This window comes from Ctenocephalides felis, unplaced genomic scaffold (assembly GCF_003426905.1).
Source record: "Ctenocephalides felis isolate EL2017-DRISC unplaced genomic scaffold, ASM342690v1 CF-g0.4_SCAFFOLD_01604, whole genome shotgun sequence".
NCBI lineage: Eukaryota > Metazoa > Arthropoda > Insecta > Siphonaptera > Pulicidae > Ctenocephalides > Ctenocephalides felis.
In genome coordinates, this window is record NW_020537758.1 from 25,336,638 (window position 1) to 25,357,590 (window position 20,953).

Sequence of the window (20,953 nt, forward strand, 5' to 3'; positions counted from 1 at the left end):
TAAAAATGTAAATCTGATTAAGTTGAGTGCAATATGCACATGTACTGTTATTTTTCTTTCTTCGAGATAATTATTATATCCATTTTCTCTCATTTGAAATTTGAATGAAATTGCAATATGATATGCGTAGTAGATAGAGGAATTTCCGAATCAAATTATTAAAATTTATAAAATAAAAGAAAAAAATATTATAGAAAAGAAAAAAATGCCCCTGCTTTTCCAAGTACTATATGCATCATGATACATCCGGGCGCGCACTAGACGAATCTCCGCTCCGGCATTTCCGGGCCAACACGAAAAATTCCCAAAAATAATAACCGTTCACTTAAACGCACGCGTATAATTTATTGAACGGCTTGTTATGTGAAACAGGTTATTAGTTTATTATTCGACATTCGTATACACTTGCCGCGTTTCATTATGAGTTGTCTTTTTGGAGTTACGAAAGTTTCACATATAAAATTATTTTGATTAATCAAAACGACTCATTTTATTGCATTTGAACTGACCATTTTATATTTATGACATACTTCATTACATATTCATGTAGTTAAATTTAACTCCTAAATGCATGAACATGCATTATCAGATAAAATGAACATTATTCTACGTACTATTTTTTACATGAAACTTTCTAGTTATGCATTTAACAAAATATGTTTATCTTAAATCAGAAACACCTTGGCAATTAAATCTTGTTTTATTAACTAATTAACAATTGTTAGAATGTCGCTTTGCATATTTGCCGAAGCAATTGCAACATTAAAAGTAATTAACATTTAAATATTTTTTGCTATCTATCTTTTATGAGGTTAATCGTTGTCTCACTTTCAACTTTGTGTAGTTATAATTTTACATGTCCAAAAACTTGTACAACAATTTTTTTATTTTGAAGTTTTTGAATAGATTTTGTTATCATTGTTCTAATATTTATTTATTTTTTTCAGGTCCATTTGAAAGAAAGTACACTGCAAAGCTAGCTTCCAAACCAACTTTTTAACTAAATGAAACCCTAAGTATACGTTGAAGTCAATCTATACTACCAAATGTGAATAAAGTCTTATAGACAAGTATATCTATAAGCTGTGATATAGCAAAATATACGACATTAAAGTTTGTTAATTCATAATTATACTTTATATTTATAATAAATAGTGCTATGCAATCTAGATCTTCTACCTCCAAACACTAACCGAGAAAAGTATCAATAACATGAGAATACACACGCGGACAAAATTTGAATCTTTTAATGACAACAATCAAACAATTAATACAACAAGGACATAGATCTCATATAAATAGTTTATCAAAAATCCGCGAAAAACGGCCAAGTTGGACGAAAACGCGAAAACGGATCGTATAAAAGTGCGGCCGCTCGGGGCGATGCTGGAGCCGCCGGCAAACGGTTCGGGAACCTCGGGGTCCCCGACCCCCTCGGAACAACAATACTCCTTAAGATGGAACGATTTTCACAGTTCGATTCTGTCATCTTTCCGAAGACTGAGAGACGAGGAAGACTTCGTTGATGTGACGTTGGCCTGCGAAGGGTGCTCGTTTACGGCCCACAAAGTGGTGCTGAGCGCGTGCAGTCCCTACTTCAGGAGGTTGCTGAAGGCCAACCCTTGCGAACACCCGATAGTGATATTGAGGGATGTCCGGGGGGAGGATATGGAAAGCCTGCTCAGGTAAGAGAATAGACTTATGACTATATTAAATTCTGAAATTATAGTTGCCATTTATATATTATCAGACAACACCACATGAGATAAATAGTTATTTTGTGAATCAATACTTGCTTCTATTTGAGAAATACCTTTTATACAATTCATATGATATATCTCATTTTTAATTCGAAAACTAAATTAAAATTTTAATCGGCATTTTCATGGAAATATTCTGTGTATTTTGTTAATATGAAATTTGTGCTTACAAAGTCGTCGTTCAGTATAAGATTAATACTATGCGCATAAATTGTGTTAATTTTTTCGCAGTCTATTACTTGCATTACCCTTGAATTTAAATTTATTTTGGACGAGATACTTTGCATTTAAATTCCTTCCTTATCGTACTTGCAAATATCGTTTTGATTATTTTGTTTAAATTATGCTGGTTGGAAATTTGTATTGTTGCATATTTTTAGAATAAAAATTCCTTTTATTTGAGAATGATTTTTAAAATATAAACATTGATGAAAATTAATTTATAAATGTAATAAAATGATAAAAATTTTGGAATAAGTAAATATTGTAAAACTGATAAAAACCAAAAAATTAAATCAACCTATCAAAAATCATATACCATTGGGAATATTAATGTTTAACAATCGTCTGCACAACGTTCAATTTTGAAATAACAAAAAAAAAATAAATTTGTCGTTTAGTTCCCAACTATAATCAAATACATTCTCAATTATATATGTAATTGCAATTTTAAAGCATGAAATACAACGAGATATTTTGAAGTTAATAAATTGCATTTTATGGCACTAAACGCTAATAATTATATATCAGCAATTAATGAGTGTTTTAGTCATATTTTTCCCGCGATTTTTGAAAAAGATCTTACCTCCAGGAACACCTACAACGTTTTATTACCATACAAAGAACGATTTACTCTGTCAGTCACGAAGAAACTGGAGCCGAACAATAGTCCTCGTCGCCGGCAGACAATAGAGGACATGCCACACATAGGCGAGAATATATTAATCCGTTCACGATCTGCTACCTTTTTTTTTCATTGACATTCGCAATAGTCATTGTTTAATTCTAATTAAATCCGTCTGGTATGTTGTGAATAATTTGTCCAACATTATTTGGATACAGCGATAGGAAAAACTGAATTATTTCTAATTTCAGCACATTGATAAAGGGTAGAAAACGCATCTTTGTTGGCTGCCAAAAATCAATAATTTATAAAAAATTAGAACAAAATCAATTTCGCTCAGAAGAATAGTAAATCATTTCAAATATTTTCGATTACTATTGAAATTTATATAGAAGATATTTTACCGATTTTACCTATAGTTAATCATTGGATACTGATTTGAATTGGTTTCAAGGAATGCTATATCCTTAAATCCTGTATTTGCTCGTAATCACTCATATTTCTGTCCTTATATCTTACATGACCGTTTTTGTCATATTTCTTGAATATTATTAAGGTGAAGAATCACCTTATAATTGGATCATTTACTTCTTTAAAATATAGATTTTTTGATCATCAAAATGATATTTTGGTACATCAGAAGATTAATGCAGTGGATATTGAATATTTGTTTTTTATCAGTTTGAGTTACCAAAAGTGTATAATTTTTAAAGAAGCGTTTAGATCTAAAGCCAGTCCATACACACTTTCAACATGTATACATTCCATACCCTTTTAATAAATTAAATGTCCATTACTATTTGTCCTAGAAAATGCGATACCTCGCAGTTCTTTAAACTCATTCTGGTTTATCATCTGTCTGAGCAAATATGCCATTAGCATTCAGTGGCTAAGTTGTTTTGAATTGCATGTCATGTTTATTTTTGTTTATTTAATTCACCTCCATTTGACTTATTAGAAATCAAAATGCGTCCGTTATTGTCATGCCTTCCGTCTGCGTTGACTCGGTTTTTGTTAAATATTCATAGACAACACCTGTAGAGTCGTAGTAGTAGTGGATACGAATCTTATTGGAATCATCCTGGAGAATTGAACCTTGGATGGACTCAGTGTATTCAACCATTGTTTTTTATTAATAGAGTTAATTGAATAGAGTTGTGTTGTATTATATGAACATTTAATTTAGTTTTAAGCTTTCTTTTTAGCTGCTTACTTAACAAGAAACAAAGATAGTTTTTTATTATTTACTTCATGCGAAGTAAACAAAATTGCTTTTCTTTGTTTGCTGCTTCTAACATCTCGTTAGAAGCAAATTTAGTGATCCTTATACGACGTCTCGTATTTATCCAAACTGTGGCTTTAGTTCTTAGTCTTGTTGCTTGGCGATTGTTATTTCCGTCATTTAATGCCAATAATAACAATTTTAGTAGAATGATTCAAACGCAATTACGAATAAACCGAAAACGCCGCATACATATTTCAATGCCACGCATCGCCTATTCCAAAATAATCGCGAGCAGAGTCACCAAGAGAGTTAATATCATTTCAAATCCGATTATAAATATAATATCAAGTAAAACGACAATATTGTTGTGTGAGTATTGTATTTAGTTCACGTACAAAGCTGTTTATAGTTTTAATGACGACATTCTGGTGGATACGGAAATAGATCGGGTTTTAATGCGAATTATATTGAATTCAGAAATAAATAGCTAATGACATCTTAGTTTCATGTGTAATAATTTAGCAGCCCAAGAAATAGAGACGAACAAGATAGAACTTCGAGTAAAATAGATGTATCAGATGTATTGTAGAGCCTAATAGACTTAATTAATTCAATAAACACTTTTCTTTAATATATTTGGGTTAACATTATTAATTAAATTGATTTTTAAATAATGGCTCATATAATTTTCATAAACGCTTGGTTGGAAAACTTAATCCCATTCCATTCAATTTATTTACAATTCATATTTTTATGAGAATGCAATTCATTGTATTATTATTATTTATACACTATTCGTCTTCCAAAGATTTTCCATTAGAATTCTGTACACAATCAATTTTAATTTATAATGTTGCAACCATAAAATTTCATTCATTTAACGATCGACGTGCACGCCATCCGCCAGCGCTTCAATTTTTATTCCAATTAGACATATTAATTTATAAATTAGTTCGGACGAAAACATCGCTGCTTCTGTGATTTTAATTAAAAATTCTAGAATTAATACGCCATTTTAATTTAATTAATTGTACTTGCATCTGCTTTTAATTCATTCATTACAAGAGTAATTAGAATAATCAAGTGAATAATAAAAAAGAACAAAGGTCGATTCGGTAATGAACAATCGATGATGGCAAAGCGGACCTACAGCAGCTCGTTATTATTAGATTTTTCCATTAAATATAAGAGAATTCTAGTTAGTTGAATTAATAAATCTTTTCACATCGATGAAGGAAACTTAATGGAAAAAAATATTTAATTAATGCTACAATTGAAAAATCAAACCAACAAATTTTAATCAGAATGATTTTAATCAGAATGATTTTTGTATGAAACTTGATATTAAAACTTTTGTTAATCATTATATTATGCTAAAAGTGATTAGTAATTCATATTTCACAGACATATAATAGTCAGCAATAGTTATAAGTTAACCATTTGCAGTTCAAATTGTTACATTTGAATTAAAATTCATCAAAATCTTTCATCGATTACATTATTTACTTCCTAATACATTAGGCAGGCAATTGAAATATTTTTATTATATTAGAGTACATTTAACATGCTTAGATGATTTGTCTTCGTTTTCTGTAATTGTTTTTGTTTAAACATAAAATTCGAACAAATGTCTTGGTAAAAACAATCCGTATAAATGTTTAATAAAATATTAAATAGTACATTTATTATTTCCAGGTTCATGTATCACGGTGAAGTGCACATCGGCCATGAACAACTACCTGATTTCCTCAAAACCGCACAACTTCTACAAGTCCGTGGCCTGGCGGACGTACCCTCTGCTGGTATGCCCGGCAGTTTAGCCAACATGGTGCCCACCATGGGTGGAACATCTTTGCCCATCACGCCGATAACTGAATTAAAGACGTCACCGGTAAATAAAATTATATATTTATTAATGAAAGAAGTCGGAAATAAGATTATTATATCCTCAGAGGACTATACTCAGAGACAGTACAAGCACATTCTAGAGAATTTTGAGATCTATATATCTTATTGATCAAAATATACATCGGAAAGAAGTTAGATGATTATAGTAGTTGATTACTTTATTATAAAGTATTGAATTATATATTATTCAAATTTGTTTCTAATAAATTACATACGAACCATTAGTATATTTTCGTAGTATTTCAAACTAATATTTATAAGTGACTAATTTTTTATTTGATTTTAATCAAACATTTTATATTATATTATTTATAATTGTATTGATTTTTTTCGGAAAGAAGTAGGTACCGAATATTAATTCTTGCTAAAATATTGCAGACGATCATAAAAAGATATGGACGCGATGATGGCATTCATGCTTGAACGCCATTGAGAAGGCCGATGCAAAAATCTCTCTGAGATTTAATATAGTCTATTTTTTCGTTTATGCAAATGTGATGAGCGATAATCCGGCGAAATGTTACAAACGTGTCGTGCTTCACATTCTCTTATTATATTGCTACCGAAAGTTAATCCTATGACGACGTTCTTGCTTGCCAAATGGTGAACTTACATACAGAAAACCATACTACATATTTTCTATTGTGCCATACGTATGTGTTTTAAATTGCATATAAGAAATTTTCGATTTTCTTTTTCTCAGCAATCCGCAAGTGCTCCAATGCCATGGGAATTAAAAAAAGAAGAAAGGCCAGAAAGAAATGAATCTAGAGATGACAGGGACCGAGAATCATCATTATCCGCCAATAAACCACAAAGGCCTCCCCCGCCAACTTCAGCATCATCTACCAGCTCGCAAAGAGTTCACCAAAGCAGGTCTTTAGGAACTCCTCCACCTGGCAAAAGAGCAAGAAGTTCGGATCTGTACCGTGCCCAAATGAGAGCCGCTGGTCTTAGTCCTGATAGAGTAGTCCGAAGGCTGGTGGAAAATGGATTGGATATGCGCGAAAGCTTATTAGGACAGGTGCTGGAAGGCGGACCGACGTTGCATGTAAATAATCAGGTAGCTTAGGATAATAGGTTGTAAGAATCAAGAAACATTTTGTTCAGAATTTGTTTGAAATCTGAAATTCTAAAGTCTAAAATAGCAACGTCTGACTTGAATCAATTATTCCTCATCCTCAAACGTCTTCTAAAATAGTTTCTCTGTCACCAGAATAAATCGGCACGATCGGAATCTTCTCTTCAACATCAAGGAAGCACAGGTGAGGACAGTAACAGCAGCGATACTGAAGAACCCAATGATATGGCAAGAGATGATCGGGACGAAAGAGATTATGAGTCGAGGTTACAATCCAATGGTGCTGCCTTATTAGGAGATGCTGCTCGGGGTGGTTCCGGATCTTTTCCTGGAGCGTTGCTGGGACTACAAGGTGAGTTTGATAGATAATATTTTAAGAATTTGCTTAGTACTGTCATGTATATAAAATTTGTTTGTTGATTGCAATTACAAATCATGCAGCATTGTTCACTGTACCATTTTTTATTATCTAAATTTACGGATTTATTGTTAAGGATATTGCAAGAAACAGTCTTAAATAAAGTTCGTAATTTTCTTTTAAATTTTACAGGTTTACAAGGACTTTTACCTGGACCTTCTGGTTTACATGGAGCTGGTGATAATTTCGGTAAGTTTATCATAATGCAATCATTATAGTAATAAACTATTAATTTAAGTGTTATTCATGTAAAATAAAATTAAGAAAACTACATTGATCTATGTAAGCAAGTAGAGAGATTAAGTATGAAACTATATCGAATAAAAATGTCTTTATAGACATATTTTCCCAAATGTTTTTGGAGGGTAAGCAGGAAGTTCATGTCTTTTCGTTGCATGTCACACATAGTCCCCGTTTTATGAGCTTAGTGGCGCCTACGATTCTTTACGTACTTATGACATGTAAGATGATATAAGAATCTACATACATGCCCACAAAAATATCTATGCACATCCCCACTGGAATATAATATTTCTGGGGGTATGAGTGAACATTATATGTACTTGTGTAATGCTAGCAACGGCCAACTCCGTTTCACGCTATTCTTTTTTCTGACGGAGAGTGCGCAGCAGAATTGTTTGCAGTATAAGAATACCCATTTCTAGAATAGATGCTTGTAGTGGGGTCAATCCTCAAACCTACCGACTTATTTCGCCCTATTCCACCCCTCGTTTACTCAGTTGACGTAGATAAAGCTCTAAGATAGCGCAGGAGAGGGCGCGGACCCACTATTCACCCGTGGACAATGGACCAGAGGACTCATACCATTCATCGAACAAATCTACCGTACTGACATTAGCTCTTGCTATACATTCCGATATCGAAGAAGTTATAAATAAATTCTTCCCGACTTTGTTCAATTATTTACTGACTATTGTAAATTCATATAGATTGTATAGGATGCAGCAAAAATAATTAAAATAATAAGGTACTTACACAACCATATATTTATTTAAAATTTTAATCACGTGTATTGTACTAGTTGTATAATTCAACTTACGATCCATAGTAACGAAATATCATTTTAGATATATAACTTGACACTCGAAGCTTTTAAACATATCTTAACGGTTATTCTAAAAATAGACGCTTTTCGCTTTTCTCAGTATTACATAACACTAGACAATATTTTGGAAAGCTTTATCCGATATTATGATGTCTTTCTCAGTATCAAATGATAGGATTTACGATCGTGACTGTGAATATAATGAGAACTCCAATTTCATAAACGACACAATCTCTGAAATCGGGGTAACTTAAAAATTAAGACCTGATTTCTATTGAATACTACTGGAGTTGGTAATATAACTCCATAGTATAGTATTGAAAGTATTATTAAATCACGACTAATATAATTGGTATGATAAAAATTCGTTTATACACCAAGCAATTAATATTTGTCAAGTACCAATACAATTTCTGGAATTTATTGCCGATCCCACCTTATAGTGCACGTGTATTACAAAATGGGTTGAAACCCATTGGATTTTGTGAAGTACGGAAAGGTTCTTAGAACATTACTGCGTATGTTACAACGATCTCATAGACATTTTGCGTTATATATAGCCCTTATATATTATACAGAGAGCGTTTGTGCGAGTAAACGCATCAGAGACGTCGAAAATAATTTCAAACCGCTCCAGACTATTTCTGGAAGCCACAGAAATATGGTACGTGCATATCTGAAATCGATATGGTTTCCTTATTTAATTTTAAACTCATAGATTTTATGAGTTACTAGATGACCCGACAGACGTTGTCCTGTAACCATGTCTACAATTTTTTAATATAATATACTAATATTCACCGTTTACCTGAAAATAATAATTATTGTTTTTTTAAATTACTCTTCACTCCAAAATGTATATACTCTTATAATATGACATGTCGTTTTTTGCAATTTTTTCCATTTATTTCTACAATTATTGCACATACATTCCAGTACTTTATAATCATATACATCCTAGAAAATTTCCAACAAACTTCAGAAAGATTTATCAAAATCCGCATAATAGTTCAAAAGGAAAATACAGTGAGCGCTTGTAATTTTATATGAACTTTATATAATAGCAACAAAGCTCAAATTGATTCTACGTTTTAGGTAGAAAACGTTTGTATGAGAAAAAGAAAAGGGCTGTTTTTAGGGTTTTTCCGGCAATTATTCTATTTTTTCTCGTCGTAAGAACCATCCTTGGACTTCAATGAACATTTTAAAAAAATAATTGGCCAAATTGGTTCACGCGTTGTTGAGCTATGCGCTTACCAACACATTTTGCGATTCATTTTTATATATAAGATTTCACGCGTTTCATTAATCATAGTCAATAGTTTTTAAAGTACTATTCTTGAACTTACGAACAAAATAAAACCTATGAATTATTTCATAAATATTAGGAACTAAAACAACGTTATTTAGACATAACTTAAGGTAATCCTAATGATTATTTCAATACAATACAAATTCTAAAGCTTTTTTATCAAATGTTTAAATTATTTATTATTTTAATGCACTTCGCGCTCAAATCGCTAATTTAATATTAGAAAAATTAGAAATAAGAGTGAATGTCTAGAAGTTAAATGTAAGAACTAAAAGAAAATTAGAAATAAAAGTGTAATTAAACCATTTTGTCTCAACAAAACTTCAAAGGCCATCAAATAATGACCAATTCCATTCGTCTAATCTAAAAAAACAATTCTCTCCTCGAAACTATTTCAGTAAATTCCGGCGCCCGTGTCTTTCGCCGAGTGCAAACGAAACGAAAAGTTCTCCCACGTGCGCACTAGCGCAACTACGCGCCACCACCTCGGCCCACACGCCATAGTCGCCGCCACCCGCGAGAGCTCTAGAAACGTGCACTGTGCAATGCTCTAGGTCTCTCGGTATTGATTTACGACCCCGCAGACCGTATCAAATGCCCCCTTACGCCCTTCGGACCTCCGGAGCCTAGTTTGCCAGTGCCGAACTAGATGATAGTTTTTGATATTGCAAACTAGGTAATCATTTTACACGGAAACAGATATCAAAATGATCGTCTGAGGTTCTTGGTGGTAGATGGTGACTTCAGGCATTTTCGAGTACGGCGGCACTTTCTTCGTTTGGTCTTCAGCAGTAGATACAGATACAGCAATTTTGAATCAAATACTACGAAAAGTAATTATTTTTATACATCATTTGGTTTGGCAATTTCATAGAACATGATGACACTTTTAACTTCCCGTAGGGTAAGTTATTGTAATGGGCCGAAAATCGGAATTGAAAATTTTAACATTTCTCGACGTTTTGAAGGTTTCTGAACATTTTGGCATACTTCAGAAAAAATGGATGTGTGTGTGTGTATGTATGTATGGATACAAATTTTCGCCCACGTTTTCGGGCGTACGGATCAACCGATTTGAATAGTTTAAAAAACATTCGATTCCTATTGATAAGGAGATGTGCTGATTAGTTTTTGGCAGGTCCAGCATGATTGGGAGAAGGGGTTATTAAGTTTTCGCAAAGGCAGGCCCAGCCATTTCGGAGATATACAGCTAAATGTACAAAAAATGGCAGTTTTTGAGAGAACTAAGCGTCCGATTCAATTGATTTAAAGAACTTTCTGCTTGTCTTAACAAAATAATTGATTTTGGAAAAAAAATTTTTGTTTCATTTTTTTTTTTAATTTTTTGTATATCGAAAATAATTCAGATTTTATTTTTATTTCTGACTAAATTAATAATAATAATTCTAATATACTTTAAACAAATAATTTCAACTCTGCAATTCAGTTTATATAATTCTTATAAATATTAGACAATGTTACAATATTTATAATAATCTATTTGAAAACATTCAATATTCCTCGAACATTTCGTTAGGGTACGGGAAGTTCCAGCAATTTGCCTTAAGGCACGACGCCACCCACCCCACTAGTTTAGTTATAAACTATTATATTCACATTAAATCATTTTTTAATAACTTAAATGATGATTTTACAATGGCATGTCTGCTTGCAATAGAAATATCCTCTTCGAGTGAATTCATATAAAATTTGGCACAATTTTATGTAAAAAGAATAAGTTTCGGTTACATTTAGGTCTTTTATTTTATGTTGTAAGCAACATTCACAATACAATTTTTGATACAGATAAATGGATAATAAAATGATTGTTGATACCTTGACGCAAAATTGTGACTTTAAAGCAATGGAGCAATTTTAAATCGATCAATTATATCAAGAAAGTATTTTTATAAATGGCGGAAGGATTTTGTTTCAATCATACGATTTGGCCAATTTCTACATTACAACATGATACATTTGAAAAGTTTTTACAAAATTTTTCAAAAGTTAAGTATTATTTTAGACAACCGTTTTTTGGTAACTAGAAATGATGGAATTATAATGGCATGTCTGCTTGCCAGGTGGATCCATATAAAAAACAATAAGTTCCAGTAATAATTGGGTATATTATTATAAAGATCATAATTGATCATAAGACAAAAAAATAATCGTAATCGTCAAGAGAATAATTTGCATCATAAGTAATATGCTGAGACAAGTATTTCTCATCAATATTGCAGTTGCCAATAATGAAGTTCAAGAGATAATCATAATCACTAAGAAAATAATAATCTTCGTCAATAATATCCCGGGATAACTATTAATATCGATTGTGTAGTTACATTTCTCTGACAGGTTCAAACGATTACTTACAATGGAACACCGATTCCACGTAGTTCGTCGAAACACATAAAGGCAACCCTAGTAATCGCAACCGCGCGGGCGAAACGCGCGGCTGTGCATGGCACCCCGGTGAGACAATTAATGCGAGCACACATACGTATAATAATAAGTCGAATCCTTTCCGGGCGTATTCGTGCGTTCTGTAACGCTCCTCGCACTTGACATAACCCGACCCGCCGCCCATCCATCCATTTGGGGGTTTTGTTCAGCGTCTCGATATAATCAGCGAGAAATGCGATTAATATCGCGAGAACCTACGACAAAGACGATCAAAGGATTCGCCGATTACATAGGTGCTCTATTATCAGCGGTTGAATGAGCTAGTGTACGGGTACTATATATTCGAACTGTTGTCGCTAGTTCAATTAATCAGAGAGCCAAACGCACTTTTCAATTACCTTCAAACTTCATCGGATTGTCACGTCAGGGAATAGATAGCCCTTACAGTAGCAATCTACGACTAGAATAACCGATGCTCTTAATATAATGTAATAATTAATTCTTTGTCAGAAGACATGTCCATGGTATGAAAATAATTACCACCCTGTTACTAATCAAGTTTTTTTTTCTATATCTTTGCAACTTTTAAGTGTCCTGTATGTGTCATCTCACACACATTATCTTCTGCATGGCAGTTTTTTAAAGATCAATATTTTATTCCATGGTAGTTATCCTCTTCATTATTCAAAACCTCTCCAAATACTTCGGTACTACAAATTGAATGTCGTAGGCGTAACACGCTTAAAACAGTTATGAAGTTATAATAAACTATTCAATATGTTTATATACATTTTTTACCTTCATTTGCCTCTCAAGCTCTCTTACTATATTCTAATATAGTGTAAGTATCCTTTTCTGAAATAAATTGGATACATTTTCAGCGAAAGGTCATCCGCGATACGGTGCACACATCGGGGTGCCTCTTCTGCCTGGTTTGTTCCGATGAAAAGCGCACTTATTTGGCTTAATTTTGTTTAAATCGAAAGTTTTTGAATACTAATATTTGTCGAGTACCCCTTTGTATTTCCGCTAGGACGATTATCGAGGGTTTTAGTAATGCTAATACACAACAGTGCCATTATATTCACTATTTGTGAAGATATGACGTAATGAACTGGATGTGGATTCAATTTGGTGCGAAATACCAAATGAACTGATATAGATGGCAAATTCTGATAATTATCAGATTTTTTAATATATATATATATATATATATATATATATATATATTATAAACTATACAAACTATTATTTTTATTATCAGAAAGTTATTTATAATCCAATTTATTAGTGTGACAATATCAGATTTCAGATATCGTAACTATTATTTAACATATGAATATTATATTTGCTGGGACAAATTTATCAATTACGTTAATTTAATTAAAATTTAAATCACATTTTCAATTAAAAATTTATGATTTCAATCAGCATTTAATGAATATATTTCGTTTATCTCATATACATCATGTATGTTGCATTACGCTAAATGATATCGGAACAAAATATTTATATTTATTAATTTTATGCATGATTTCCAGTACAAAATTGTAGAAATTACTTGTTATCTAGTTTTACTTAATTAGATAGAAATCAGGCAGTAATTGTTTTTTCAGCTGATTTAATTTCTCAATTTTTAATAATTGTGTTTAACAGTGTCAAAGCAATAAGGCAGGTTTGTAAAACTATATATAGAGCTAAGGTGTGTGCGTAATATGGTTCATATTATATAAGTTAAAAATAAATTTGTAATTGACAGATAGAGTTAGCAAATATGAAATGAAATAGGGGTTGGTTGCTGAAGACATAAGATGGTTCAAAAATTTGTATTAATTAATTAATTAAAAGCTTGTCACAATACTTAAGATATTTATCATTTAAGAAATGGTTCAAGACGTCAATAAAGAAAACAAATGAAATGAAGTCCACCAAACCATATGCATTTAATTACATTTAAGCCGTAGCCGAGCGTTCAATTCATTAACCTACATCAGCTTTATTACTTCGCCTTCATTATACACCAGCAAAGTAATTTCAACGACAAGAAAAATCACTACAATTCATTACATTTTTCGTGGCGCCCGCACCTCTTCCCGTCCATGGGGCGAACGTTATCGATTCGGGCGATTATGTTAGTTGCTTCTGTGAATTTGCCGTTAAAGGTGCGGCGCGTCCTAAGTACTCACGCACAAGTTGAAGGAAGGTAGGAAGGTATATTGCATGTCTTCCGAGTATTAGCGCTTTATTACTCATACTATATTTACCTACTTCAGCTTCGTCCCCATTCCATACACAACTTACAGTACAAATATCCGACATAATAGCGAGCTTTGTGCCGGCAAACGGATTTATCGCCGTTTCGCGTTGTAAAGGACTAATGGAGGGCGAAGTATCAATATCAAACAAATGGAATTGAAGATTCTTGAATGCGAACGGAATCTATCTTATTGATCAAATGTGAAAGATTGTTAGGAGATTAACGCTTTTCAGAAACTAATTCCGAGTCATTAATGTAATGAACTGAAAATAAACCAGGTGGAAATAAACTTATAGTTTCAGAACACAGAAATTGTAATTATATACTCATCGATCGCATCATTATGAAGACACTTGCTCTTATTACTTGCGCAATATTTAAGGTGCAATGTAACACATTTCGTTTTGATTTATTTTACATCAGCAGGTAATCTATCAATTTTTGAGATAATTTATCAAGTTTATTGCTTCAGTATTTAATGCTCAAAATTCAAAAGTTTCAAATTCGAAATGACGAAATGAAAACGTTATATTAGAAAACCCAAAATATTCAAATATCTAGATGCTTAAAAATTTAAACTAACCAAAAAAACTAATTGTTCAAATTTAAATATCAAAAAATTAATTTATCAAAAATGTAGATCTATATATGTAATAATAAAAAATATCCAAAACAACTCTGAAGAAACAGATTAAACCGAAAAAAAAGTATAATAAAATATGCAAATATTCCAAAACTAACAATACCGCTCAACCGATTAATTTTTCTCCCGCCTTACATTGCATGCGTTATAAATGCTATCTATTATATAAAAACTGTGTTTTCTTCTTCTGTTATTCAATTGTGTAAAAGCCGCCTCTGCATTCCAGGGGCGGCTCGCGGTCTGCCGATGAATTTTCCACAAGCCAGCTCGGATCGCCCTAGCTGCCCGATTTGCTCGAGGATTTATTCCTCTGCTAGTAATCTTAGACAGCATCTACGCAATGTCCACGCTCGTCCAGAAGAAGGAGAATATCTGACGTGTCCGACTTGCGGGAAAAAGTGCAAGACAAAACATTATCTCATTAATCATCTGTTGCAAGCACATGGTATTAGACAGAGACCGTCTCAGAGTCGATATGAATCGTGGAGGAATGACTGAAATAATGGAAACTGACATGCAAGCAATAGACGTCTTCCCTAAATTTTGATAAAGAAGCAAATAAAAGCTAATATCGATATCATTGTACTGTTAAGCTTAGTTCAGTACTTTATGAAGTGCCTGATTATTACGACTAATAACATTCAGTAAATGTCGCAAGGACAATTTCTTAAAACTACTTCAATTTATGGCAAATTGATAACGTAAATATTCGAAATCTTCATTCACAAAGTATACTGCAAGTGATTTTATTAAGACTTATATATTATTAGTATTAATTAATGAGAACGCTATCAGCTTTATATCATGTAAAATTAATATGAGAAAATATTGTTTATAAATATTATTTAATATGAGTAGGCTTCAATAAAATATAATGTATCATGTGACGTTTTATTTATTTCTGAATCAGTATAGTGCAACCGCATAATAGTGAATGTTTGAGGATATACCTATTACCATATTATTAAAACCCCGTCTCCCTAAGACGAAAATTAAAAAAAGTTAACTCTTAAAATATTGGTTTCGCTCGCAAGAGTAGCATTATGCATGCGATTTGAAAATAAAACATTAAAGGCATTTGAAAATTTAAAAATGTATCCCCCGACAATCGGATGTCAAAATAAAAAATCATCAATTAATTCGAATCGTTGGGGAGTCGGGGATACGACACCATACGCTCTCTGAATCTTTAGTTGGAAGACTCAGAACACTATGATGTCACTTGATAATTTTATCTGTTGAATGCCTTCAATGTTTTATTTTTGTTTCAAATCGCAATTTGCAGATGCGACTACTGTGAAGACGGAACCGATGTCTCCTGCGCGGACGTCGCCACTTCCTGCAGCGACGGAGAGATCTCCTAGCGCAAGATATTCGATGTATAGCAACTCGCAGACGCAAATGCAGTTTTCACAACACCCAGCGGGATCGGGGTCCCAACTTCAGGGGGGATCGAGATCTCAGCAATCGGGATCTGGGTCTCAACAGCAACAACAACAACGTCTTTCCCTGGTGTGCCCGTTATGTAATGCTCCGTTAGCATCTCTGATAGCGGCTAGGTCACATCTCGAAAGGCATTATCCGCGGGATTCGCCCGTCTGCCCGGTATCGTCCTGTTCAAGGCATTTCGCCCATCCGAACAGCGTGCGGAATCATATGCGAATTAAACATCCTATGCAGTGGAGACAAATGAAAGCGATGCGCTGGGGAGCGTTTGGTGGTGCAGGGTCTGATGCAGCAATGTTACAGGATATGCTTAGCTTTTAGAACACACGCTTAGAAAATATTTATATAGTTAATTTTAAATCCATTTTGAATACCAAAACCAGAATTTAACGCTACATGAATTAGCTGAAAAAACTAAAATAAACATAATTGTCTATGTGACACGTAACTCGGCAATATATATACGTTTCAAATATAGTAATAGCCGATAACAAATATCTTAAACAACTTGAACGCGCCAACTTGTTATTTTAAATTTAATTCAGAAGCCCTTTTCAGTACTTCTTCAACACTTCGTAAAACTAAATAAAAAAATTGGAAGATTAATTAATAATTTTGACACCACGTAGAAAGAAACATTGTTGAGAATACCACTAGCATTGTGTAATGCCAGTCTTAACCAGCCACATTGGTTCAAGTTTAGAGATAAATATGTAACTATTATTATTAGCTCCGCGCAGTATTTAAAAATCCAAAAATTCGGCTACTAAATATGATGTGAATTGGCATAAAAAGCCACTACTAATCTACGCCAAAAGACTTAGAAATTTTATTGTGATTACTCTGTATTCCACTTCCCAAAAATTATATTTTTTGCAAACAATTAAATGTGTAAATAAAAATTAGAAATTGTACATACAAATTTAAAATTTGGAAAATAATTTTATACGTTTGAGATAGAAACCTTTTTCTTAAATTTACTGAAAATTATTTAAAAATTCGAAAAAATGTGATACTGATTTTTTAATGATATCAAAATTGCTTGTGATTTTTCATTTAGCCAATGCGCTTTTACTTTATTATAAGGATCTTTACGTTCTATTTTATTTAAATATTTTTAGTCTTTAGGGTTTAGCTGTAAGGCTTCGATTTATTTAAAAAGAAAATACCAAATTGTTTTCAAATCTTGTATGCATTAATTATTTTTTGACTGAAGTTAATAATACTAAATGTATAAAAAATTTATATATCGAAAACGTTCCTAAATAGAATTTGTTAAGAAACTAGAATGAATGTAACGAGAACAAAATTTGTCTTTACGCCAAAGTTTAAATATTTTATTGCTGACTTTAGATTAAAAGACTAATTAAATTAACTAGCGTTTCTGTTACATTTTTTGATTAATATTTTACTATTTTGTATTAATTAATTTAAGATACGTATAAAAGAATGACGATTGTTATTCCAAAGATTTTTACGAAATAATCAAGCATAAGTTTTTATGATTTGTACGCTTATTAAACACAATTGAAATAGCATAGTAATTTAAATTAATTTAATATGAAAGCTTATAAAGTCGTATTTAAACTTAGTCATGAAAATTATAGGTTACTATTTATAAAAATTGAAGATATTGAAAAAGTATTATTAAGTTATGAAAAATAATTTGTATATTTTATGTAGTTTCCTTATGGATAAATATAAAAATGACTATACATTCCACAACTTGCATTTTGACTATGATTATAAAATTTAGATTATGAAAATCTAATTAAATGTATGCATGTTCGTAATTGCCAGACGTGAAGTCGAAAATCTAGGTTCTAAACTGCAAACTTGAATAGGTAAAAATAACTTTAAGTATAAAAATATTCTGCTATTATTAAACAATTTTACTTTTCTTTTAGATATTCTACGTGTAAGAGCAACCGATCCTAGACCATGCCCCAAATGCGGAAAAATATACCGATCAGCCCACACCCTGCGCACACATCTCGAAGACAAACATACAGTCTGTCCAGGTTACCGTTGTGTTCTTTGCGGAACAGTTGCCAAAAGTCGCAATTCTTTGCACTCGCACATGTCCAGACAACATCGAGGAATATCTACTAAGGATTTACCCGTTTTACCGATGCCTAGCCCGTTTGACCCAGAACTTGCAAGCAGGTAATAATGATAACCACCTTACTGTTGTTTTCTAATTACTCATAGACCAATCAGTCTAAGGCCTAGTTTTAACTCTTTCCACGGCTTTGAATAAGGCTTCAACAATATCTCATGAGCAAATAAAGCTATAAACGATTTATATAAATAGGTAGTTTGCACAAAGTGTAATGTAGTTGTTGTAAGCAGCGCGAATTGAACAACAAAAACTATCTCTATCTTCTTGGGGCTCTAAGCAGGGCCTTTAGGAGAACTATAGTTGTGATGATTTCGCTTATAGGTTACTGAACGTATTCGATCCGCATCCTTCCAGGTTACTAGCTAAAGCCGGCGTGAAGATTTCTGCTGCCGAATTACGAGCAAGGGCATCTCCTACTGGGCCTAGAAGAAGTGACGTCAAACTAGAAATTCGCGGCCAAGATTCGGACGCTGGTGGATCCATGTGTGGGGACAACGATCCGGAAGATCTGACCGTAGTCAATCCAGGAATGACGCCGCATCGGTATATGCACGACGTGATGACTTCATCACCGGGTAAGAAGATTATTCATTATTTTTATGGAAAATCATTTAACTTGTTAAGTATTAGCGGTATGTGAAAAAAGTGACAACTAATTCAATAGCCTCGATATAAACCCTGCGATTAAAATTTGAATATCAAGTTGCCTTGATCAATCATGCATAAATTAAATTCACTTACCTTTTCAGGCGGCTTCAACCATCATCCAAACAACACAACTATCACAAAAGTCAACATGGCTCGGGGTCCTCATTCTGGATTAACGCCCAAAACTATGGACGGGATGTACAAAGATCCTTACAGCTCACATCCTGGACCACCAGGAGCAACAGCTACAGGATCAGCCATCCTGGATACATATCTGCAATTCATAACAGAAAATTCTTTCGGTTAGTAATTTTATTCTTGACTATATTCAAATAAACAAATCATATATCTATTGATTAATTTCTGATATTTGTATCACTTATATACGACCGACACTGTATTCTATATTAAATATTTCATAACTAAGTCTTATTATTATTATTACTTTTAGGAATGGGTATGACTCAAGAACAAGCTGCAGCAGCAATGCATGCTGCTAAAATGGCTCAACTAAGTGCGATGGGACTGGACAAACTTCCTCATAATTCCCCATATGATTATAAAGCAGAATTTGAACATAAGGTAAAATAGTGAATAGTATCAATAAAAATAATGAATATTTACTTTACTATACGTTTTACAATTTTTTTTAAATTCAACTTATCACATGACGTAGCATAAAATTCCATGCTCCACTTATTTGCAAGCTCGTAAAGCGCTAAACGATAGTTTATATGATATAGTTATAATTAAAATAGGTTTCATCTAAGTAAAGTTGCAAATAATTAATATTGTCTTCTAGGCTATGATGGAAGCAAAGCACTCTTCTGAAAATGACATAAGACGAGACGAACCTATGGATTTAGGAATGGAAGTATCTCGAGAAAATCAAAATAATTCCCAGGACAATATGGGCAGTTCTGATGATGAAGCAAATTATTCCGATGAAGATGTTCGTGACGGTGATTGACAATAAATCGCCAAACGTAATCGACAAAAGTTCGTACAATGAATTTATTCAATAAATGTGTGATACTATTTTACACTCAGCTGTTGATTGATACATAGTGTGAGAAGAAAAGATTCCAACAGCAATATATAAGAGTGCTATATTTATAAAATAGTATGAATATAATGAACTGAAAATAGTTTTGAAAGAAATATGATTAAACTCCAATAATGATTTTGTATATTGAAGATCTGATCGTTCAGATCCCAAAATCAGCGCCATATTCTTGCCAATAATTATAATTACATACGTACATTTTAATAAGATAGCGTAGTGCACATATTGATATATTTACAACCAGTTTTAGCAACCAATTACCTCAAATGTAATAACATTATAAATCCATCCAATTACCTCATAGTTTGTTTTGTAAGCAATTTTATTCTCAGGTCAAGAGAATATTTTGTCTATTCCAATCTTCTACCTCAATAATTACTCAGATGTATATATCTCCATAAATGATAAGATTTATAAAGAAGCAAAAACTATTTTAATATAGTAATATACTATTCTTTAATATTTAAATATTGTTAATATTACATCACTAATTCGACATTATTTGCAACTCAGTCATTTACATTGCTACGACGACCGTCAATGCAAATTAAAAATACAAATGGACTGCCTTAAACTTATACGATTTCTTACTTGATCAATTACAAATGTATACGGTAAATCATAAAATGATCAATGTGTTCCACTAACATTTTTCTACATTTTAATTGATTTTGGCCAAACTTAATTTTGAAGAAAATCAAAACCGTACTTAGGAAATTCAAAAGAAAAATTTATGATTATGAACAGAGTTTAG

General features: G+C 32.4%; 1 protein-coding gene across 1 annotated transcript; it reads left to right on the forward strand.

The window, feature by feature from the left end:
* Window positions 1-1,383: 1,383 nt before the first annotated feature.
* On the forward strand, window positions 1,384-20,103 carry LOC113373557 (protein abrupt-like). The gene is made up of 10 exons (XM_026613848.1): window positions 1,384-1,685; window positions 5,525-5,720; window positions 6,441-6,792; window positions 6,967-7,170; window positions 7,378-7,425; window positions 18,271-18,529; window positions 18,840-19,060; window positions 19,235-19,435; window positions 19,585-19,715; window positions 19,936-20,103. Exons 1-10 carry the CDS (start codon window positions 1,384-1,386, stop codon window positions 20,101-20,103), a joined length of 2,082 nt encoding a protein of 693 aa, XP_026469633.1.
* The last annotated feature ends 850 nt before the right edge of the window (window positions 20,104-20,953 follow it).

Excerpts from the sequence above, each read along its gene's own strand:
- LOC113373557 (XM_026613848.1), top strand. The coding sequence starts at position 1,384 with ATGCTGGAGCCGCCGGCAAACGGTTCGGGAACCTCGGGGTCCCCGACC. Across the intron at positions 19,061-19,234 it reads CGTGATGACTTCATCACCGG|GCGGCTTCAACCATCATCCA; the intron begins GTAAGAAGATTA and ends TTACCTTTTCAG. Across the intron at positions 19,436-19,584 it reads CATAACAGAAAATTCTTTCG|GAATGGGTATGACTCAAGAA; the intron begins GTTAGTAATTTT and ends TATTACTTTTAG.